We start from the raw sequence: 24,953 nt of genomic DNA on the forward strand, positions 1-24,953 counted from the left end.
TTGAAAAGTAATCGCCTACCACATTATCAAAGATGCTCTTAATAGTAGATTTAACAACTATTGTAATATCCACAATAAAAGTAAAATAATTTTGAAAATTTGGCGGTGGCATTAATAGATGCGACTAGACTCATTAATTTATATAGAAAAAAAAAGAATATGGAAAGGAAATCTTGGACTACAAAATAATATCTTGCTTTTTGATTTACCAATTTCTATTTATTTTTGTATTTTAAAAGAATTTTATAAAAAATTTAAAAAATTTTTATTTTTTTCTTTGCTTTAAATTAATATTTTTTAAGTATTTTTAAATCATTTTAATGAGTTGATATTAAAAATAATTTTTAAAATATAAAAAAATATTATTTTAATACATTTCTGAGTAACTAATAAAAAGAAATGAGAGAGAGAAGGGTTTCAAATTGTACAAAATATCTTATGTATGATTTTAATAGTTTATTTTTTAAAATATTTTAAAAAAAATTTAAGATTAATTAATTTTTTTATACATCAAAGTATTATTATTCTGTTTTCATGTCATTTTGATATTCTAATATTTAAAATAATGTTTAAAAAATAAAAAATATTATTTTAATATATTTTCAAGTAAAAAATATTTTAAAAAATAATTACTAATATACTCTCAAACACTTTTTAAATCAAATCAAGGCCAGCTGCATAATTTTTTTGGAATAAATATTGGTCCAGCAACAAACATTTAAATTTTAGCAAAAAAAAAAAAAATCAAAGTGGATAAAAAAAGACATATGGTGGATTAAGACATGTTCCTAAAAACTGTAATGTACAGTCTGTTTTAACTGATCACTAAACTGGTAACAAAAGAAAATTAATTAACAGACTGCAAATCAATATCTATTATTTTTGAAATTCAAGAAAGCTTTTTGCACAAGTAATAAAACTTTAAAACAAAAGATTTATCCTAACAACAAGAATTTCATATTTATAATATTTTAATAGCTTTATTAGGTAAGGGTTTTTAAATATTTTTAATTTAAGTATAATTCTTATATATGATTTGTATGGATATCAAGATTGTATTTCAGTCTTTCATCAAAGGTTATATATTTACTTAATAATTGTGCAATACCCTATCCCGCATAATTCCACCCGTCAAGCGACACTGTTTCAAAGGCAAAAGAGGAGGAGAAGACTGAAAAGGCGGTTCTAGCTTGTTTTCCTCCGCAGGTGGGCGGAGACCCGACCTCCCAGATTCTATCCGTCGTGACATTATTGACCAGTGCCAGGCTGCAAGGAGAAAACGCCGATTGCTAGAATGGTAGAGTATTGGTTCAAACAAACGCAGGGTTGTTTTTAGGTGGGCGGTTCATGTTGTTGCAGCTTATTTTGCCACCAAGTTTGGCCTCCAGGGCTTGGCAAGAACATTGCAATTGGTCACCGGGGACAGAATCTGTCGTGCAAGTCCTCTGTGGGAGAACTTATATTTCCCGGCTCAGCGCAGTGGGTACAGCGCTAGTCCTCACAGCATTGCAAGGCCCAAAAATGGCTTCTTATTAAACAAGATTCATCTTGATACTTCACTCTTAGATGCAAGAATAAGAATTTTTTAGTTTGCTGAATGTGGTCCAACCTTGTTGTTAAAAATTTTTAATTTTTTATTTTAAATTATATTTTAGATCGTTTTTGATGTGTTGATATCAAAATTATTTTTAAAAAATAAAAAATATATATTATTTTAATATATTTTTAAAAAAAAACACTCTAAAAAGTAACCGTAATTACACTGTCACACACTTTCAAACACTCTCGAATTCATCTCTTGAGAAGCTTTTGTGGTCTGAAATTAAGTGTTTGATTTTGCATTTAACCTATTTTAAATTGCTTTTTGTCTGCAAAAATTATTATATTAGTATTTAAAAAAAAATTGAATGGTTTTAATGTGCTGGAATTAAAAATAAATTTAAATTTAAAAAAAGTATTTTAATTGAAAATAACTTCTTTTTGTCAATCTCGTTCTCCTATATGACTATGAACAACTCACTGGAATTCATTAAAAAAAAACACACACACCTCACCGGAGAATTTGGTGGTTCTCATGCCGATACAGCTCATGAGACTTGCTAAACGTTTTAAACTGATTATAAATTTCCCTAAAATAAAAGGGAATACCAAGCGTTTGTAGTCCAACGGTCAGGATAATTGCCTTCCAAGCAATAGACCCGGGTTCGACTCCCGGCAGACGCAATAACAATTCAAATTTTAATTTTAAGTTGATTTGTCCAAAAATGGCAATCCCCAAATAAAAGATATTTAGGCTATAGTTTGTACAAAACCCCTTTATCGTTTTGGTTACATCTCTTAAAGATATTTAAGTACTAAAGCAAAGTCAAATGGAGAAAGGAATAGTTTAAATAAAAATCTTTAAGAGAGAGGTGTTGATGAGGAGAGAAGAACCACCTCCCTTGAAATTAAGTTAGTAATTATAATTAAGAGGCGGCACTTGTAAAAGCTTGAAATTAAAAAAGTTAATTTTTTTTTTTTTAGTCTCAAGTTTAAAGCTATGTAATTACTTATATAATGGTCATTGAAAACTTATATAATTATTAATTTCAGAATCTGTGGGATTAGTCGAGGTACACGCAAATTGACCCAGACACCCACGTTGGTAAAAAAAAAAAAAGTTTAGTAATTATAATTTTTTTCATTCTCCAAAAATATGAAATTGAACAAAAGTATGTGTCATTTTTCTAACCATTATTCAAACTATTCTACATGAAATTAATGAAGGAATCAGATCAAATATATGAACAAGCTTTACCATTTTATTTTTGGCAAAAAAAAAAAAAAATTCACCTGATGAATTTATGATTTATCAACTTTCAAGTCAAAATCAGGCTTTTTATTCACAATTATTTCTCTCAACTTTTTTTGCTTTTATCATTGTCTAACTTTTTATTTTTCTTTTTATCAATTCAAGCTTTGTAAACTTGTTTCTTTATATCATAAATTGAAAAACTCATGCATTCATTTTATTAAATAAATCAAAAATTATATTTTTAAATAATCCACTATGGTATAAATATTTAATTTTATTTTTATTTTTATTTTTCAACCTTGAAATATAAATATTTTATAAAAATTCCTCGAAAAAAAAGGAGAGAATCAAATTTTTATAAAGAAAATGGATTATGGCAGAACACTAGGATTTAACCTAAGGGGAGGACCCCAATTGTGAAGTAGGAAACTCAAGGGTTAAAAATATAATAAGCCAAAAATAATAATTAATAATAATAATAATAATAATAATCTCTTGAAAAAAAGAGTAACCGTCACTCTAAAAATAAAAGGAGAATAAGAGAGGAGAACTCTTTTTGTGACCAAAATTTTGAGATAGAACACGCCAGAACAAAGAAATTGAGAGAAAACAAAGAGAAATTTAGGAGTAAAAGAATTAAGTACATAAGAATCAAGAAAATAATAGGGAATTCAAGGAAATTAAAGAAAAGTTGAAAGAAGAAAAAGGGGAAATCAATTAGTAAAGTATTTAAGAAGTAATCTTGTGAATTAAAAACTATTTGGTAAGATACATTAACATTTTTACTCTTCTACTTTACTCAATTCTAAAAAGGAAGGGAAAAACCCTGATTTTTCGTTTTGTAGAATTTAGAGCTCATGTAATTGAAGAAAATTTATTTATATTTTGTAGAGATTCCTTGAAATAATGATATAATAAGAAGTAATTAGGAGAATTAAATAACAAATTGAAGAGAAATTCAATGGTGAAAACCCTAACTAAAATCAGTTAATTAGGAGGAAATTTCTAGGTGTGATCTTATGCATGATTATGATTGTATAACACTATGAATGTGATGAAATTGAGTTTTGCGTGAAAAAAACTAGAAGGAAAAATGAGTTCTTGAATGTTAGAAATTGTGGAAATTAAGTGTTGTTTATGTTAAAAATTCATATTTTGGTGTTGTCACGTATGTAACTTTGTATGATTTAGGGATTTGATCTTAAAGGTAAAACCCAAATTGATTGCCAAAAAAAAAAAAAAAGAGGGGAATTTTTCGGTAGTAGCGAAAATGGGAGCTATTTTATGAAACAACTAGAACGATTTTGAGAAATGGTTAAACCGTTTCTCAAAACAACACGACCATTTTAGCTATTATTTTGGGGTAGCTTGATTTTTGTGTTTTGGTCTTTTTCTTTAGTTTTTATTTGAATCTTTTAAGGTTATTTAAAGGATATGGGTGATTATTATGTGGAAAAGAAAACATTAATGCATGTGCATGCATGAAATTATATTCTCTTGATGACATTTCATAGTTGAAACGTTAAGAGACAAAGAATTATGTGTGAAAGAGTAAAGTTCTTGTATCCATGAGTAATAAATACTTGGAGTGTTAAAAGATTTAGAGATGTGCATTATTAATATTTTTAAGGAAATAATGTGATGTAAGACTTGGAATGATACAGGCAAGGCATCGACTGTGTGACCCCAAATAAGTGGAACAGGACTAGCGAGAGGAAAGGGTAGATGCTTGGCACCTCAACCTTTTTAATTTATAGAAATTTATTATAAGTTGTGTTTTCAATATTTTATGATTGTTAATTTGTACAATATTTGTGTCGTGGAATAATTTAAAAGCTCATGAAATCTCAATGTAGAGATTTGCTTAGATAAGTGTTGCGAGCATAAGTCGGCCATATGAATGGGACTTAGGTTGGTAAATTATTACTTATAACATACTTGGGTGGTTGAATGAATAGTCAACCCTATAAGTGAGGTTTAGCTGAATAAATTTGAATTACAGATACAAGTGCATATGGATTGTGTGTATAATAGTCAGCCATTTTGTGTAGGGCTAAGGTCAAAATCCTCTTAGAGAGCGCAGAGGGATGCATTTTATGTATTGAGAGTTGACCACTAAGAAATGGAGCCTTAAAATTGTTAACTTCAAGTCTGTCATGAGAAAATAACGATTTTTATCCTAAAATTGATGTACCGACCATAAATATGGGGTAATGGATAATTTATAGTCAACCACGTGGAGCTAGAAGTCTGGGAAGGTGTTGGATATACACCTTAGGTATGGAAGCCAAGTGAAATTCAAGGTGAGGTGTTGTTTATATTAACAAGCCTCTGAATGAGGTTTATGAAAGGTTGGTCATGATAATCCTTTATATATTTGGTATTCTTGTGTGGAAAAACAACATTAAAGTTTAATGCTATACGGAAAAAAAAATTAGCCTAAAAGTTGGGGCTTATACGTTAATTGTTTGGAAGTAAAAGGATTTTGATTGGTAAAATTAGTGCCACTAATGAATGGTAGGGAATATGATTATGGTGAAAGATTTAATAATAAAGTATGTGTAAAATTTGTGAAATGAAATTTAAATTTATTTATGATCTATTAATGTCATGATGTGATGCTGTAATTTTTATTCTAAATTGTTAGCATGTTTATTTTTGACAGGTTGTTTGTATGCTTCTCAAAACTAGATTGGCATGATCACTAATTTTAGTTGTAGGATTTTATTAGTTTTGTTTAGTTGAACTTCAAAATGTTTTCATTTAGTTGTATGATTTTTTATATGTTTATGTTATTTCGTTAACCTTGAAAGCTTGTAAACAAATAAATTTATTATAACTATTTGATGGTTTAATGTTATTTTTAGTGTTGTAAAAATTGTGAAAATGATAATGACATCAACTTTATACAATTAATGTAAGAACTTGTGGTTTGCATTTTTATTCTAAGTATGGGATGAAAATTTTGATGTTTTACTTCTTTACATTCATGCTCCTCATCATGTGGCAATATATCAAAGATATATTTATGTTATTTGGTCAAAACATATTATAAACATTTATGAATAAAGTCTTAGGTGAACATGAGTCGTCTAAGGTTGAAAAAAAAAAATCTTCATGATTTTTATGTGATATGATATTGATTATCTTATGTATCCACATAGTAAGTATGTGAGGGTGTTACATATTTGATTTTTAAAATACGGGTCATAGATTTGATTATATGATAAATAATTTTATTTTCTAGAACCAATGTTTATTTGATAAAATAATAATTAAATAAAAATACAAGCATAGAAAAGAGATTGAATAAAATTTAAAGAAAAAAAATTAAGTAGAGCTATACAGAAAGAATGTCACATAACATAAGGAAAAAATATTGAAATTTTATTCATAACTAAGTAAAAAATAAAATGATATTTGATTAAAAAAAATTCATTAAAACTTGTTAAAATCTTATTAAAATTTGTAAAAAGAAAAAAGGCAAGCAATAAAAAATAAAAAAATAATAATAATTTAAAAAAAACTCAACCTTAAATGATTAAATTGGAAGGAAAAAATAAAATGAAAAATAAATAAATGGACACAAAAAAGGCCTAGATGCACTTGCCTATCCTAAATGGCCTAGCATGTCTAGTCTTCAAAAAACTGAGTCGCGTGGGCTTTCACCATAGGCTAATGTGCCCAGGATGGATTTCTTTTTCTTTTTTCAAGGGGCAAATGATCTATCATCTACCCTTTAATTTTTGGAAGAAAAAAAGAGCAAGTGATGCTTCATGTGTTGGCCAGTTTCAGACGTGTTGGCCAGTTTCAGACAACCCGAGGGTTGCTAGAAATTATAGCTATTGGCTATTAGTTTTTTGCTAGAAACTTGATTTCCAACTTTTTAAAAAAAAAAATACCTAGAAGACACCATATTCACTTTACCAAAGCCATTAATGGCCTAAAAATAGCATAAAAGTTCAAAATCAACCAAAAAACACTATTGAGCTCAGATCTACCACGTCAGGTAATGGAAAAGTAAAAAAAGAACATTTAAGTGGAACTATAATCATAAAATGAAACTCGTTGATACCAAAATCAATATGTTTTAGCTAAAATCAATATTAACTAAGACTTGTTTTCATGCACTATATTCCAACCACTTTCTTTCTTACATCATGAGTTGAAAACTTAAAAAAAAATCAAATTTTGTATCGTAATTGAGTTTTTGAAATATTAAGAGGCCAAAATGTTATTGTTTAAATAGTAAGAGAACCAAAGTGAATTTTTCAACCTATTTTTTAAACCACCATCCACTTCCTCCTTGTTTCATACTTTGGTCCCTTTTGTTTCAATTGTATAATGAGTTTGGGCACAAAAGGATGTAATTGAAGAGAAACAAAGTTTAAGAATTAAATGGTAAAAACAATTGCTACAGTGGAAAGAATTTCTTATAATAATTATAATATCAAAATAAATAAAAAATTATTCAGAAGCTGTCAATTAATACGGACAATAGTGGATCTTCGACGAACTAGGCAGATATTTAAGACGTCACAAATAAACCAACGAACCAGAGCCACAAAAAGGGGGCATTCTCGTCATAAGAAAAAATATCAGCTATTTAAAAGCCCAGTTCCTTCCGTAGCCACAAACCATTTCACCAAAGCAGAACCTCGTGTTATTAACACTCTCTGCAACAGCAGTCAGAGAAGAGTAGCATGGCAGGCACGTGCACATTCATCTCTCGTCACGTGATCGAACTATCATCGAACAACAGAGCTAGCAGAACTTGGGGTGGAGGTGGGGGTGCTTCCTTTTGTTGGGCTCGCATCTCTGCGATGAATAGCAATGGAGTGTCTAGTACACGCGAGGTTGCACTTTCACCGGAAGGACCGTCTTGCATATTCGTTGGCCCAATCGAGACTGCAAGCCAAGAAACCCTTGAAGCTCTCTATTGTCAAGTAAGTAACATTTCTTCATTTTGGAAATTGATTTTTACAACTGAAAGTTTGTGTGGAGAAGAAATGGGCTGACTGGGTAATATATTGAATTGATGTTTGTTTTAGGCACGGGATGCATATTACAGTGGTAAACCTTTGATAGTAGATGACATGTTTGATAGAGTTGAGGTAATAACTTTGATCACATACATTTGTGAATCGAACTTTGGGTTTCGACAACACTCGAATTCCTTACCCCAACAATTGTTTGAAGCAGTTAAAATTGCGGTGGTATGGTTCCAAATCTGTTGTCAAGTACCCTCGCTGCAGTCTTAGACGACAGTCCACTTACTCTGATGCTGAGGTAATTAGCTATTGAATCGTTTTGTTTACTATAATAATGCATATAAATAGCCCATTAAGCAAGGGAAGCGCTCTGCTGATTGGCATGATTATGCCCTCCAGAAAGGATAATTCTGAAGGATCTTTCCATCTCTGTCTAGATGTTATTTATTCATTTTAGTTGGTGAGATGCAGCTTGGCCATTTTTTCCCCCACTTGAAGATTGATTGACATGGCTGTAGGGCAGGAAGATATATCACAGGCATTTGCACTAGCAAGCATTTGGATCCTCTTTCTTACAATTGGCAGTTCAGCGTGCGCTTTTCCCATAATCTACACAATTGGCCTAGCTTACCAAAATGCATTTGGCTCAGGGATAGCCCATGGCAGCCAGGCACCTATCATTGGGTTTCTTGCTACAGTTAATGGTATTCTCTTTATGGCAGTGGGTTCTTTGATCGGCTATCCAATTGCATCGGCTTCAGGTAACAACTTTTAACTCAACTGATCCAATTGCAACTCAGTAATCAAGAAATTTTGTGAAATATTGAGCTTTTAGGATATTTGCCAAGGATAAGGACACTTTACCCCTTCTAATGAGGGCCCTTTTCAATTTGTCACCTTCCAGCCCTTACCCCCATTTTATGGGATCCTTGATGATGTCAGATGAATCTTCAAAAGGATACTCAAATCTTGAAACTTTGCCCTGTCAGGGATCAATCTTGAAGGTGAAATTTTGAGTGGCCTGCTGAGCTGCCTGTACTATTATTTACTGTTTCATTCCCATTCTTAAGGTGCATGGAACAAATTCTCAACCGTATTCTGGACAAGTGAAACAGGCAACATGATAAGGAAATACTACGGCATATATTCATACGTGCCTATCTGTGTGTTTAAAAGCCTTGAGGCTTTATAATTTTCACTGGATTTGTCAGTTAAACCTTGAACATTACAAACCTAAATTGGAGAAGATAGATCTTTATTTGGAAAAATATGTTGATTCTCTTACTTTATTCAAAATATGGTTTCTTACTTAAGCATCCATGTTCACAGTCAAGGTGCTACAAGGCCTTTGGAGGAATGACTTGGTGGCACTCAGGGGAGCATGCCCAAATTGTGGTGAGGAGGTTTGTATTAAAAAAATATTGTCTTATGTTAAATCTGAAAACGTTTGGAAGCTTCCTCTTTATATTTCTTCCAAAATTCTATGGAAATGTATTCAGCTGTATCCAACTAACAAAATCATGATCAATTTCTAAAGCTCCTCCTCACTGATTCTGGTGTCTTCGTGCAGGTATTTGCCTTTGTGAAATCAGATCAATCTAACGACTCCCCACATAGAGCAGATTGTCATGTATGTGAAAGTTTACTTGAATTCCGCACCAAGGTTGAGGTAATTGATCTTCTAATGCCAAAAGTATTCTTGTGTTTCTTGTTCAAGGAGCTAAATATGCAAATCTCGATTGTGAGACTATCTTAATTTTTTAGAGTTTCTTGACCTAACAAGGAGAACAGACAAAACATGGTACTGCATTTTGCATTCTCCCAGAGGGCTGTTGCTCCAATATGGTTGCACTGGATGTGGAGCTCTAGGATAGAGGATTGGAACCATTCTTTCCTTGTTAATTTTTGCATCAGGTTCTGAGCTTCCACCAAGACCTGTAGCTTTACACCAAACAACTACCTTCATTCTTGGGTAGTTAGAAGTGTTTCAGAGACTTGGCATATACTATAGTCCTAAGATAGCTGTAAAATGGCCCGGTATTTCTTGAAGTTATATAGTCTTGTTTAATCGCGGCAAGGTTTTGCAGTATTGAACCTGTATAAACTAGCCACCACTCTATTTCTGCGCTTACTAAAATTGCTATACAAAGCAATTATCTGACTCGCATGGTTGTTATGCTTTTGCAGCAAACCACTTCAAGAGCAGGTAGACAGTGGGTGTATGGGCGCATATACCTGGTATCGCGAAGACGGCAGAGATGGAAGTAAGATCTCAGCATAGCTAATAGATGTCTTCTGGAGTGACTTTGCACCAAATCATGATTCTTTCTTCTCCTTTCCTCTATATATATTTTCTCGTTTTTGTGGCTAAATTGAAACAATTCTGAGATAACCCGTTTGCTAATGTAGAAATGACCGAAGGTCGTAAGCTTGTTGAACAGAGCTTCAAAGGAAAAGCAAAGAAGCCTTGAATGAACCCCAGGGATTTTTGAGTTTTACGTCAAGCCAAGATCATAATAAAACCCACTTTCTTTCTTAATGGTCAATTTGGCTTCTGGGTGGCGTTTGAGCTGCTATAACCATCACGTTGACGCTATCCAAGAAAACACTGTGCAAGAAAGAACATCCACGCGGCACTGAACCCGATTCGATATTGCTTATATCCAAAGCGGAGCAGGTCTATTATGCTTGGAACAAATTTAGCCAAGAGAATACGGGATGGGTTAGGATTCTTTGAGCTAGATGGAATTGGTTCCTCTTTCTTTTTTGTTCTTTTTTCTTTTTTTCCGAGATGACAATTTATATTATTTCAGTTATGTTATCCCCTTGGTGGAATGGCTCAAATAAACTGCCTGGGTTCGCAGGTTTTACAACACTTGAGCCTACAATGAATTAAAATTGGCTCAAATAAACAGCTTGGGTTCAGAAGAATGAACAGCTACTTAATATATAATTCTGCAAAAGCAAATTAGCTTCGGTGATAGAGAGCCTCTAAACAAGAGGTAAGTTCCCTTGTCCATTTACACATTTCACTTGCAAAGCCAAAAAATAAAAATAAAAATTGAGAAGAAAAGCAATGCAAAAAGGCAAGACGTCAGGCATTCTTGTCACATACAGAACTGCTGCATGGTGATCGACTCTTTCCTAGCAAGAACAAGAAAAGAGGAATTCGACTATAATCTGTCAAGACTAAAAACTTCTAAAAATTCTACTCAGAGAAACCTCATTGGGCCAATATCATGCCAGAAAAATGAACATAACAAGGATGGAAAACAGCTAGTGGAAAGGGCGAAGGTAACTCCATAGACTCACTCATAACATGCAATACGCTTGGAGCAGTAAGCATTCCGTGGATTTGAAATGCAGTCAGGTTCAAAAAACATGAGTTAGTTCTACATGTATCTAAAATTCCCTTTCCTGGAGGAAATAAATAATTTTTGGTTTAATTCTAATCCAGTGCAGTCCATCAGAATTTTGCTAGCAAGTTTATTGTCTTTGCCACACCACAATTTTGATCGTCAGGTGTTCAAATCTTGAATCGCATCTATAGGGAAGTTAATGAAGAAAATTTCAAATAAATACCATGAATCAAAAGCTAGCATATTCCTGCTGCGCAGAAATGACGTTGCAGTTGCACAGTAAAAAGAAGATAACAGGACAATAGCAAGGAACTTTCTCATTGTTCTCAGGGCATAAGCAATGGTGCCTGGTGCATGTAATTAAGAGAGTAAGAACATTGCTTAAAGATATAGAGACAGTGGCAGCCAGATTGGTGTATGGAGCCAATCAGAAGTGGGCCAAGCTGTACATTAGAATCCACGATAGCTGTAAAACAGAAAAAAATGATGCTGGGTGTGTTAGTCATGAAACCAACTAAGGTTTCCTTCCTATAACCTTTTGTTCTTGAAGGCGGTCCTGTTTTCAAAAGAAATAAATAATTGGAAATAGCAGAAGTACCAGAAATAGAGTGATAGAAGCAAAGAGCCCCTCTTGGAGTAGAGTTCCATGACCACCAAAATCATCCTCGTCGATCTTTAATATCATCCCATAATAAACATATATAATCCCAGAGGATATCAACAGAAATCTGTCAACCAAAATCAGCACAAGAATATTAGCAAAGAATTTAGCCAATGAAAAATAAAAGATTGCAAAATTAGAAACCAGCACAACAAAATTCTGCATGTTCAATATCAGCTTATATCTATTTGTGAGTGTCTCTGGAAATATCAAAACAATATCAATACCATCAATTCTCACAAACAAAAACAGGATGCCAGCACATTTTAAATCAGAAGGAAGTTTGTCATATGAACACCTCTAATCTGGATTTAGAATATACAAACATAAAGTTGACAAGACTAACACTTTGTGTTGCGTTGATAAACCTTTTTCTTCTTTAAGAGAACAAAATCTCCTGAACAGCAAGAAATCTCATCATAATGCATATAATCCCAGTCCCTTGCTATGCTGTCCATCCAATTTTTCAGTTCCGGTAGATAAAAGAATGGACAGAGAAAGTACCTCTAAACTTCCCTTTTTTTAATGAAAAAATAGTATTAAAAGAAATTAAGTGTTTGGGGGGAGGACACAGAAGGAACCACATGTCACATAAAGGCACCTCTTTAATAGTTCAGCAAAGCCCCTTCACTTCAAAACTACTAATTCTCACCAGTGAACATGTTCTTATTTGCAAGAACCATCCATAGAAAATGTCATACAACTAGTGTGTCTCAAAACACCATTGATCACCCTATCCTTCTTTGCATCTTTGATTAGTCACACTAGTCGTGTAAAAGCTGCTCCCATAGAACATGATAAAGTCAAACTCCAACTACACAATTAACAGCAAAGATTATCATGCCCTGGCACAAACTATGCTTTTTCCATAGATCATTTCACAGAAAGTAATGAAGTTTTTCGACAAAGAATACTGAAGTATTAAACATTAACAAGCTTAGTTTTGCACAACCTAGGTGTAACTTCAGAACAATAAAAGGAAATTGCAATCATGAAAGAAGATCTACAACTTTGAGATCAATAAAAAATAAATTAGGTACTTCACACAGGTTTCAGTGTCCAGCAATTCATGGTCCTTAATTAAAATACGATACCAATACTATTGTTCTTTAGAGGACAACGGTCCTGCACATTCCATATGCATGCTTATTGCAGTAATTTTTGCATGTAGAGCCTCAAAGATGTTCAAACTAAAACAGATAACTTATCCAAATTCCAGGATTAACATGAAGCTAGAGTAGCTGGATTCATCTACAGCACTAATAATGTCTGTCTATTTTCAAACTACTTTTGGTAGCAGTCATATCAGTACTTCGACTAGAAGCGATTACACAGGCTTTTAGGGATGTATTCAATTACTATGTTAAGAACAAGGAAAGGGGCATTCATATGCATGCTTATTGCAGTAATTTTTGCATGTAGAGCCTCAAAGATGTTCAAACTAAAACAGATAACTTATCCAAATTCCAGGATTAACATGAAGCTAGAGTAGCTGGATTCATCTACAGCACTAATAATGTCTGTCTATTTTCAAACTACTTTTGGTAGCAGTCATATCAGTACTTCGACTAGAAGCGATTACACAGGCTTTTAGGGATGTATTCAATTACTATTTTAAGAACAAGGAAAAGGGCATTCACAGCCATTAAGCTCTGAGGAAATAGCGTAGCAGAGATAACACTCGAGTAATAACCAACAAAAGAATTAACACTAAAATGCCGATTTTTCTAGCATTGATACCAAGAATACAAAAAAAAAGAGAACACAAGACAATTCCTGCACGTGTATACATGAATCAGCCAGTCATAATATTTCCGGGTATAAAAGACATGAACGAAAGCATTATTACCACAACATATTCACTTAAGCTTGGTTATGAAATATGTGCAAGAATTCAGAAACTGAAAGATGACGAACATGAAAGAAAGAAAAAAACTCACAGGGCGATCCAAATACCGCCGACCAAAGGGATGGCACCCCATAGTAATCCGCAAACGAGGGCGACGACTTGCCTAATCCAATGCAACACATCTCCCAATTGATCCTGTAGTCAGTGCAGCATCGTATAATTGAATTAACTATTCCTAACAACTAAATTCTTTTTATTTCTACTCACAAATTCATTCATAGATCAATTAATAATAATAATAATAATAATAAGGTTTTGAGTAACATTGAGCTAAATTAAATAGGAGTGCACTGTAGATGTGCATGGGTTGCATTGAAATATTAAGGATTGAATTGAGAGAGAGCGGGGTACCTTATCCCAAGAGGCTTCAGGATCCAACAATTTGGCGAGTTTGAAAGGAGAAAAGTGACCATTTTGGTGCTGCTGCTGTTGATGGTTGTTGTTGTTCAATTTAGCAGATGATTTCCCTTCCTTCATTGCTGCTACTCCTCTCCTCAATTAATGAATCGAACTTTTTTTGTCGGATACAACAAAAGATGATGATTTGTGTATTCGAATTATTAGTAGCGGCACTGGAAAAGCTTTAATTAGGGTTGGATTTTGATTTAGAGGATAGAGATAGAGAGTGATTTGATTATAATATTATTTAATATGGTATAGAAATTAGAGATCTACGATGACGAAGGGGAAGGATTGGAGCCGGCGTCTGAGATCGAGACTATCTATATATATGTCTTTGCGCACTACGCGTGCTCTTTCACTTTCACTATGATTTCAATTCTTTCTTTTCTTTTTCTTTTTTCTTTCTTTATTTTTTAACCAATAAAATGAAATTAAAGAGCTTCTCCGTTTCACCGTACTTGGCTATTTTTTTTAATGTATTTTTTATTTACTAATATATTAAAATAATATTTTTATATTTTTTATATTTTATTTTTAATACTAATATATTAAAACAATTTAAAATTAGAAAAATAAATTTAAAATTAAAAAACAAACTCAAAATTTTTCAAAATAATTTTTAAATACAAAAACAAACACATGTAAAATATACTCTCAAGCTTGAGTCAATGAGTGGAACTAAATTAATAAAAAAAAATAAAAAATAGACAAAACAAATCAATTTGCAAATAAATGTTTTTTAAAAAAATCTATTCAAGTTTTAACCCATGCATGACTAGGTAGTGGGTGACTTTTCAGATTAATTATATCAAATTAAATCAATTTTGAATTTATTTTTTTACTAGAAGCACATCTATTAAATTTTACGTTGTTGGCCTATCAAACTAAGTCAGATTTGAGTGTGTTTGTTTTTACAACTAAACTTGGGGTTAGTTACAATCTAATTATACATAAAATTTAATTACAGGAACTAATTTTTTTTATTTTTTCTAGTTATTTTTTAAAGACCTCACGCGCAAAACTCAATCTCATCCATGAAAATAAACACTTCTAACGTTGACCCTCACGTCTGGCATATAGCCATCAATATGATCCAGTTCTTCCTGACTCTTCCACTAGTTGCAAACTGGTTGAGAAAGAATTCCATAAATTCCTCCGACCAAGAAATTGTTTTCTATACAAGTTCGAGTTCATCAGTGCCTCGTATAGCTTTCTCGAAAGTTGGTATGTATTGCGTTCTAAACGGGGTTAGGTAAATTATGAAATATTTTTTATATTATTTTGATGTGTTAATATTAAAAATAATTTTTTTAAAAAAAATAAATATATTTTTAAATTAAAAAAACTTTAAAAATTATTTTTACCACACTTCAAAACACTCCAAAATAAAATTCCGACATCAATTGAACACTAGGTTGGTCAATGATGCCATCATGCCCCATGCAAGATCTAATTGTCTTAGCTTTTTTTTTTATTAACTAGGTATTCGAATCAGCTTGTGTATATCTTGACTAATTTTACAGGTCCTGAAGTTAACAACTAATAAGCTTCCAGTAACTCTAAGCTAGTAGTCCTATCTTTTTTTATTAATATAGGTGTCTGAATCAGCTTACGCGCACCTTAACTAATTTCACGAGTCCTGAAATTAACGACCATATAAATTTTTAACGGCCATTAGCTAGTAATCCTAGCTTTGATGGGAAGGGTAGTTGCTTTGTTGGAATCACCCATCTCAATCATATAAAATGTAAGTAAATAATAAAATCATTACATATAAAATTGAGAATGAGTTATCTATCCTAACGATTAAATTCTTTAGGTGAGATTTAAACTCAGTTATTAAATTTAATATGACAGTAAAGCCATTGAACCAAATTATCCAATAAAATCCTTGAAATCCAATCCACTCAACAAATCTCGGAACATGGTTTTGATTGATGAAAAATGAATAAAACATCCCAGCTCCAATACTTGATTTAGTTTTGAATAAAGTGAAAGAAATTTAAGAAAATTAGGTTTTTCCTTCTTGGCCTATTTTTCTTTTTGTTATTATTTTTATATATTTATGAAGAATTATTAAGAATATCAAAAGATTAAATAGAAAAAACAAAAATATATATCCATCATTTGTAAATTTACACCATAAAGGGCCTAAATGCATGAACTAACTAGATCTTGTAAATGTTCTCTTGCTAAAATTGTCCGCCCATATGTTGGACCCAACTTCAGTGTGAGACCTTTTGCTACCGGGCCTGCACAGTACAGGGTAAAAGGGACGTTCTTTGTTATTTATTTTTTGGTCCGCAAATAAAGCTAGGGATTTTCCGCTAGCTCTACAAATTGGAATGAGACCCAAAACAGCAAATTATAAGATATTTAACACCTTCTAATATGATTTTTTATTTATTTAAAAATATATTAAAATAATATTTTTTTTATTTTTAAAAAATTATTTTTAATATAGCATATCAAAATAATCTAAAAATATCAAAATAAATTTAATTTTTTTAAAAAATAAAAATAAACAAAATTTAATTTATACAATTATAATTACGATTTAAAGCTTAACAACATGAGGTTTTTTATTTTTAAAAAAATATTTATGTTCAGCTTAGTCATAAGTACTTATGATTAGAATTTTTTTAAAAAGATGTTTTTGGGTTTAAAAACATCTTTTTAAATTATTTTGAATTTTTTATTTTAAATTAATTTTTTAAATAATTTTAATATACTGAATAAAAAAATAAATATTATTTTAAAATATTTTAAAATAAAAAAAAATACTCTCACACTGCCGCAATCCCTATCCCCAGTGCATCAATTATTGAGAGTTGAGAGGGAAAGCTCTGCCTTCGTCAGGAAGTCAAAGGTGCAAAAAAATAATTTTCTTAGCCTTGCGCGAGTATGGCGAGGACAATACATAATTAGCAATTAGCATCTCTCAATTTCAAAAACAAAATTGTCAAAAATATATTATTACATATGCTATTAATTAAATTTTTTTAAGGTAATGTTTCAAGATGAGTTTTTTTATAATTATATTGTTAAATTAACTAAATTTATTAAATTCATTCAAATTAATTTCTCAAATCTAGAATAAAAAAATTTCTCATTTAAAAAGGTTATCATTGTCTAAATTTTTTTTATATTAAAAAATATCTTGATATGGCCGGTGGTACCAATCTAGGTACACTCTAATATCATTAGAATTATCAAGGATATGTTTTTTTTTTTTTTTTTTTTTCCTATTTAAGTTTGTTAAACAGAGAAAGTTGAAAGATGCAACCAAAGCAAAACCGCCGAGGAGTTTCACATCGAACACCTACCATCTCCCTTGACCAAAATAAACTTGACAGTCAATGGTTACTGGTTATTGCTTTTACGTCAAGAAATATCAAGAGTTGCTTAAACTTCAAACTCCTCCAACCGTCTTGTATAAGAGGGGGACCAAGCTTTTGCTCCCTCGTTGTTCAGCGCATAGTTTTAAGACCCGGCCCGGTGGTCCGCCCGGCTCAAAGCTCGGGTTCCGGGTTTTGACCGGGTCGCCGGGTCAAAATTTATTTTTTAATTTTTTTAAAAAAAATCAAAACGACGTCGTTTTAGCAAAAAAAACAAAAAAAAATAAAAAGTCAACGGGTTTTGGGGCGGGTGTTGACCGGGTCTTGCCGGGTCTTGCCGGGTCTGGCCGGGCCAATTTCCAAGCGGGTTTTGGCCTCCACCCGGACCGGTCCCATGTCCGGGTCGGCCGAGTCCCGGTTTGACCCGCCGAGTCAGGCCGGGTTTTAAAACTATGGTTCACCGATGTTGTGTATTTATTGAGAATATTGTCTTGTGAGATTTTATATTCGAGAACGATGGATTGGTGAAGAAAAAATAGATACCGTAAAATAGAAATATATGTCAAGATAAAATAAATAAATAATATCCATCTATTTCCTTGACTAACATAAAACTAGCATATCATGTCATAATTAAAGGATTGAGTTGTACTATAGTACTCTCTCGCATGCATAAAAGATAGAATTCATGAATAACTTTAATGAAAAAACCCAGATTTATATGAAAACACAGAGTATGCAGCTCATGGTATATTTTCTATCATATAATCACTGTCGAACTTTGTTAGCAGATGTGGGATGTTAAGTATAAAACTAAAATGCTTGTGTTTTTTTATTTTTTGCGCAAGATCTCGGTTTTCTTACCCCCATATTTTATCGTGGATTGATTGTGTAAAATTCTTTGTTTTTTGAATTTAATCAAAAACATTTATGTAATTTAGTCATAATTGAAAATTAATTAATTTTGATTTTTTTATGAAAAGATGGAATTGAAAGAAGAGGGACCTAAATGAAAAAAAATGTCAAACATGGGTGGCGTGTCATAAGTTTTGAAAAGATGTGCTTTGATCCTTGAATTTAAAAAATAACATAGATTATACAATTTCGATACCTTAATATTTTTTAAATTCAATTCTGGTTTAAAAGTTTATTTTTGTTATTTTTTAGTTCCTAATTAAGAGAGGAGAAAGAAAATGAGGTTGTCAAGTTTCGGCAAGAGAAAAAGAAACATGCTATTGAAATCAATTTAGACCACCAAAATAGATGGTATTTGTGTCAAATGATTTCTTTTGATGAGAAAAGTTCATATTACATATTTTCTTACCTTTAAAGTTTATGAAAAAACATATTTAAACTCGGGTTGATTTTTTGTTTTGAATTGATTTTGATTATTTGGATTTTTGTTGGTTTTTTAGAGATCACAAATAGATTTACCATGGTTCTTAAGATGTTTTATAGGTTTTTTGAATAAAAATAGATTTAAATACATGTTTTTAGAAGAGAAAAATTAGGTTTTGATTTTTCAGCCACCACTATTACTAAAACTTAGGCAAGATTAGACAACATTTTATCTGCCTCAATTGGTGATTCATCGCCTAATGTTTTTTCAAAAATAATTGAGATAGACGATATATCATCCACTCCATGTGCAATAAAAAATAAGGGCCCAGTCGAATGGGCCCTAACAAAATGGATTGGCGGATTGGCCTTACTTGTCAGGCCAACAGCACCTTGTTTTTTTTTTCTTAATTGTTTTTCAATCAATACTTCTTTATATATATTAAAATATATTTAGTTTTTTTTCTTATTTATTTTTTTTTCTCTTTTCATCCATCTCTTTATGCATCCTTCTCATTTTTAATGTTGACAACATAAATTTTTGGCTAAAAAAATGCCCAAGGGGTACCTAACAATCCAAAAAATTAAGCTTCTTTAAAAGTTTTCCATTTAATATCCACTCAAGAGAAAAAAACAAAAAACAAATGGGAGTTAAATTCATTGTCTTGTCTTTTTCCTTTCGTGGTTATTTGTGAAAGAGAAGTTTCGCAACACCGGCAATAATGGAGACTGTATACACGCAGTATAGCAAAACAAAACAGAGCAAATATTAAACTAATTAATATTTTGTGACATTTATTATTTTAAAATCTGACCAAAAATATCATTCCCTATGTAAAGGAACGAGGGAGCCCACTCAATGCACTGTAAAAATCTTATCTGATGAGAAAAATAAAAGAAGAGATAATTTCAATCTGCAGGGTCTGTAATTGGAGATCAAGTCAGCAATTTTATCAGAATTGGCATACAGTTTAGTTGAGTCACGCATTTATTTGGGGTGGCCATCGTTATCAATACACAACAAAACACCGCCCACTTCCAGCTTTCTTGGGGGATGATTTACAGCCTTGCATCCTCATGGCCCAGCTAGCTTCCAACACGCAGCAGATCAAGGAAACCTCTACTTATTCGCTACTCCATCTTTGCCCTTGCACTCAGCATCAGTCACTATGTATATTTCTTTGTTTTTGTATTTTCAAAAATTAAAATTTTATTTTGTTTTTTATTTTAAATTAATATTTTTCTGGTGTTTTCAGATCATTTTAATGTGCTGATGTTAAAAATAATTTTTTAAAAATAAAAAATATATATTATTTTAATGCATTCTGAATAAAAAGTATTTTTAAAAATAATCGTAACTACACTACCAAACAGGTCCGCAATAGCCACTATTGAGCATCCCTCTACTTTTAAGTTTTTCAATGCGGTCCTTTTTCATAATCTTGTTTTCTCAATGTAGCCCCAGTTATCCCGTGAAAAGCACAAGAAAATAAATCCTAAATGAAAATAATAATTAGGATGTAACACAAGAAGGACATTTGCCATTTTAATGATAACTTCCAATTTCAATCTCTTCTCTCACTGGGTTCACTGGCAACTTGAACAAATCCAATTCAATTGGAGCATTAAAATGTTAAAATGAAGTTATAAATTCAAATTACTCGTCAATGAAAAACTAAGAGATACTAAAATTCAAAAAACTACAAAAAAAAACAGGTCCGCATATAAAATAATCACATGGATCAAAACTTTTATCAACAACCCTTTTTTTTTATCTTTTGATGTCAAGAATTCGTTTATTTTTACATCTTCAATGTATTTTTAAAAATAATTAATTTTTTTTAATTTTTTTTTCCAGATTGTTTTGATGTGAAGGTGTCAAAAATAATTTTTTTTTTAAAATATTATTTTAATATATTTCTAAATATATAATATTTTAAGAAGTAATAACTACTATAGTACTAAACGAACTGTAAATCATACATTAAAAATATAACTCACTCTCATCTATTCGAAAATCTTTTTAATACAATCAAGCAATCCAAGCCGTGAAAATTCACCGACAAAGAATTGTCTATATAGATCTTGACTCTGGCATGCATCTATCATAACATCCTAGAGTGAAATGAGGGATCTCAGACATTTTTTAGGAGATAAAATTTTACTAGTGGTCATGGCTTCTTATAACTTTGTTGATGCCACAGTTGGATCACCACCGCATCATATATTATTATTTTCTTCTTAGATTTTCTTTTATTTAGTCAGTGAGAAAAGGTGAATTAAGAAAATTTAGGATTTTTTAAAGTTGGCTTTTGTATAGTAATAAGCAAAGAAGATGTTTTCCTCCATACCTTTTTCCTTTTGTATTTTTTATTTGAAATTACAAAGAAAATATAAACCGTCGATTATTTCAAGTCTGCATTTGACAAGATAAACAAAGGGGCATAATTCACAGCAGACGTGGCAAGAGATCATATTAAAATATTAATATCTTTTTCCTTTTTTTTCAAAAAATACTTTTTAAAAAATTTAATATTTTTTTTACTTTAAATTAATATTTATTGGTATTTTCAGATTTTTTTTTAATATACTAATATAAAAAATGATTTTTAAAAAATAAAAAAATTATTTTAATATATTTATAAATAAAAAAACACACTTCCAACCATGCTTCAGGTTCCAATCAGGCTTCAGGAAGGTATAGGGATGCCTAAGCTAATCAACCCACCAGTGATAGCGCATTGATAAATGAATAGAATCGGGCAAATATCACAGTCCACAATATTAATTTTTTTTTAATGGGGGTGATAAAACTCTCAATGCTTGTCTGACAGGAGCACGTGAACTGGTGTTTAACAGATCATGACTTCAACGACGGTGTGTTGTGTATATTATTAGGGAACATATTGATTTTATGTTTTAAAAAATATTTTTTAAAAAATTAAAAATTAATTTTTTTTTATTAATTTCAAATTAATATGTTTATTTTATTTAAAATAAGTTATACAAATATTACGTATTAGTTTGTTTTTAATTTCATTATTTTTAGATTTTTTAATATGTCAAATCTAGTTTTTTTTAGATCCTTTTTTATTGAAACTTTCACTTTCAATTTTATCTTTTAATATTTTATTGATCAGGAATTTGATTTTATAATTTTTTTTAAACTTGCTTTCTATAAACTAATCTCAACCCTACCAGTCCATGACCCGGGTCATTGACAGGGTTAGCCCAACTTGTCTTAAGTCTTTATTTTAGATTTTTTTTAAAATTTTATCTTTCAATATTGAGATTGAGTTTTATTTTTTTAAAAATTTATATAAAGTTATCTCGGTCTCATGTGTTGAGTTACGAGTTTAGCAAGCTAATTCAAATTGGCTTTAACCAATTTTTTTTGTTTGATTTATCTATTATTGTTGTATATTTTTTTATTATATCATTAATTTAACTCATATTGTTAGATTCAGTCAAGACAGTGAGTCATCTCTTAATTTTTTCTCATTTATTTAGCAACACTATAATCATATGAGTATTTATTATTATTATTATAGATAAAATTTGGTCTTGCCACCGGTGTAGTTCAGGATACAAGTATAGTTTTAAACCTAAGGATGTATTTAGTTTGAAGTTAAATTCAACATTTAACCTCCTGTCCTCATCTTGTTTGGTAGTTTTAAAAGGTAGGGGAGGGAAATTGAAAGGGTTGATCCCTTGATTGTCAATCTAACAGGGGACGAGGGGGGATATTAAAGGGGAAAAGTTTAAAAATTGTGCCAATTTATTATTATTATTATTATTTGTCAAAACACACCATTAAATTTTCTATTTCCCTTTCTTACGCATGCTAGTTGGGTTCCATCAATACATATTATTTATACTTTCAATTATATTTAATTTAAAACATGGTTTGAAATTCATCAAGTCCGGTTAACACAAATTATTTTTAAATAGTTAATAAATATTCTAAACACTTAGTTCTTCAATCATCTTTATTACACATTCAATTTCCAATTTTCAACACAATCTAAGTATTCTTTCATATTTTATCATAGTTTATAAATATCCGCTAATTTCCTTTAAAATTCCATGTATTTATCTGAATTTTGTTTTCTCAATGCATATACAATGTCATGATTTTTGTTAAATTGTATGCATCAAAAGGTTCGTATAAATGTTAAAAGGAATAAAATTTATAGACAGAGAATTACGCAAAAATATCTTAAAAAGATATAATTTTTTAAATTAATTATTTCAACTTTATTTACCCAAATAACATTAGGTGTAGTTTGGAATGTCATTTCAATTAGTGTTTTGAAAAAAAATATTTTTTTTTATGTTTTTAATGAATTGATGTATTATATTAAAAATAATTTTTTAAAAATAAAAAATATTATTTTAATATATTTTTAAATAATCTTTTTTAAAAAAACAAATACCTTTTCTTTTAAAAACATCCCCTTATCAAGAAGAAGAAGAACAAGAAGAAAGATTGTCACTAGTTCCACGTTTTGGCACGTGAGAGAAAGGTACATTTCAACCCTCTCATAGCCACCAACCCTCTCCACCTAGTGTACTTAACTACCCTTCTTGACTAAACAATAGGCACAGGAATAGAAACTTTTGTACTGTGAATCCATTCCTGCTATTACACGTGTCATAATTATCCTCAAGTCCCCTCTTCTCAGCAATATTAAACACCATCAACTGCGAATTAAACCCAGCCAAAGACATGAACCCCACACTAAACACCATAGATCTTCTCTCTTGGCAATCCGTCTTTCTAGCGTGCACGTGCCCGTTCCCCGTCAAAGTATTGACATTTTTTTCGGATATATATATTTTTTAAAATAACACAGTAAATTAAAGTTACGGTAGAATAACATTATTTGACATTTTTTTAATAAAATAATACATTTTTATATTGTCACCCTTTCAAAATATAATATTTATTAAATATCATTATTTATAAACACGATAAGATAAGATAGTTATTGTGTTTTTAGAATATTGATATTTAAACTTACTGGCTTTTAAAGCGTGGTAATTAACAGCCGATCAACTAGCTAAATATAGTTGTATAATCGGTTGATTGCTTCATATAAAAACCATAATTTTATAAATTTTTTTTCAAATATGTTTTATGAGTAAAAATATACATATTTGTCCAATTTGTAAACTAAAAAACAAACTCTAATTAAAATCTTAAAATGTTATTGTTCACAAAGTAATTTTTATGGGTGATTCTGAGCAATCATGTGTAGGTTTATTATAATTAGATCGAGATCTACCCTAGATAAATTACGTGGATGATCTAACATATATATTTATGGATCAATTGAACAGATTTAGGCTTATGAAAATGTATGTTCGCGTCATATCAAAATAATAACTTAAAAATAACATAACTTTTAGTCTAATTGCTAGATCATGTTTAAATTTTTACAGGAGCTTTTTGAGGTTTTTTTTCATAGAGTAGAATAGAATTGCTACTATGACTGTCATATCTTTATATTTTAAAAATTTTATTCCGGAAAATTGATTTTGGTATTTTTATTATTTCCTTACAAATCAATCAATTAGTTAGTTTTAAAATTTAAATAGATATAACGAACCACAATATCAATCAAAATTTTGTTACTTATCACAACAGCTGCAACATCCAAAAATATACTATTTAACTAATTATTTTTTTTACTTTCATACCATTTTATCATTTATTTGTATTTTACATGCTAATTGTCAAATTTATAATTTTTTTCTGGACAAAAATACTTATTTTTAATCTTTCATTGCACGGGGCCTACCTCCTCGACGGTCCCACCATGAACCCCACGCCCCTTATCCCCGAACACAACGCCGTTACCTACTTGGCTCTACGCAACCCCTCCGTCAACGTTATATATAACGGAGATTCCCCTCCTAGCCGTCACTTGTTGAGGGTGCCCAGCCCACCACAGTAATATCTTTCAAAATATTTTTATATTTTAATTTAATATTTAATTCCGTCTCAGATAATAATGACCAAAAAGAGACCAATAGGGGCCTCCTCTTTTGCCACGTGTGAAGCTAAGCTTTCTTTTTAATACTCATTACTCTCTACGTGGTAAAAACCTAAAAAGAAACAGACTACCAGTTTCTGTTTCTTTCAAGAAAAAAAAAAA

The 24,953-nt window shown here is 30.8% G+C and overlaps 2 protein-coding genes and 1 non-coding gene across 4 annotated transcripts; 2 read left to right on the forward strand and 1 right to left on the reverse strand.

Annotated features, from left to right (window-relative positions):
- Nucleotides 1-2,151: 2,151 nt before the first annotated feature.
- On the forward strand, nucleotides 2,152-2,223 carry TRNAG-UCC (transfer RNA glycine (anticodon UCC)). Its single transcript has one exon. It is a non-coding gene; the product is annotated as a tRNA-Gly (tRNA).
- A 5,206-nt stretch (nucleotides 2,224-7,429) lies between these two features.
- On the forward strand, nucleotides 7,430-10,660 carry LOC118028024 (uncharacterized). 2 transcript variants are annotated; one of them, XM_035031531.2, is made up of 8 exons: nucleotides 7,430-7,740; nucleotides 7,846-7,908; nucleotides 7,997-8,083; nucleotides 8,309-8,546; nucleotides 9,115-9,188; nucleotides 9,356-9,454; nucleotides 9,973-10,049; nucleotides 10,195-10,660. In XM_035031531.2, exons 1-8 carry the CDS (start codon nucleotides 7,498-7,500, stop codon nucleotides 10,211-10,213), a joined length of 900 nt encoding a protein of 299 aa, XP_034887422.1. In that variant the 5' UTR covers nucleotides 7,430-7,497; the 3' UTR covers nucleotides 10,214-10,660. The 2 variants fall into 2 exon arrangements, 1 of the variants encoding a protein (XP_034887422.1); XR_004683944.2 differs by lacking the exon at nucleotides 10,195-10,660 and having other exon boundaries at nucleotides 9,115-9,180.
- Nucleotides 10,661-11,340: 680 nt separating this feature from the next.
- Nucleotides 11,341-14,471, reverse strand: LOC118028025 (uncharacterized). The gene is made up of 4 exons (XM_035031532.2): nucleotides 14,066-14,471; nucleotides 13,746-13,849; nucleotides 11,743-11,872; nucleotides 11,341-11,610 (listed from the first exon to the last, which is right to left on the reverse strand). The coding sequence occupies exons 1-4, from the start codon at nucleotides 14,189-14,191 to the stop codon at nucleotides 11,572-11,574; spliced, it is 399 nt and encodes a 132-aa protein (XP_034887423.1). The 5' UTR covers nucleotides 14,192-14,471; the 3' UTR covers nucleotides 11,341-11,571.
- Nucleotides 14,472-24,953: the final 10,482 nt, after the last annotated feature.

This window comes from Populus alba, chromosome 1 (assembly GCF_005239225.2).
Source record: "Populus alba chromosome 1, ASM523922v2, whole genome shotgun sequence".
NCBI classification, from domain to species: domain Eukaryota; kingdom Viridiplantae; phylum Streptophyta; class Magnoliopsida; order Malpighiales; family Salicaceae; genus Populus; species Populus alba.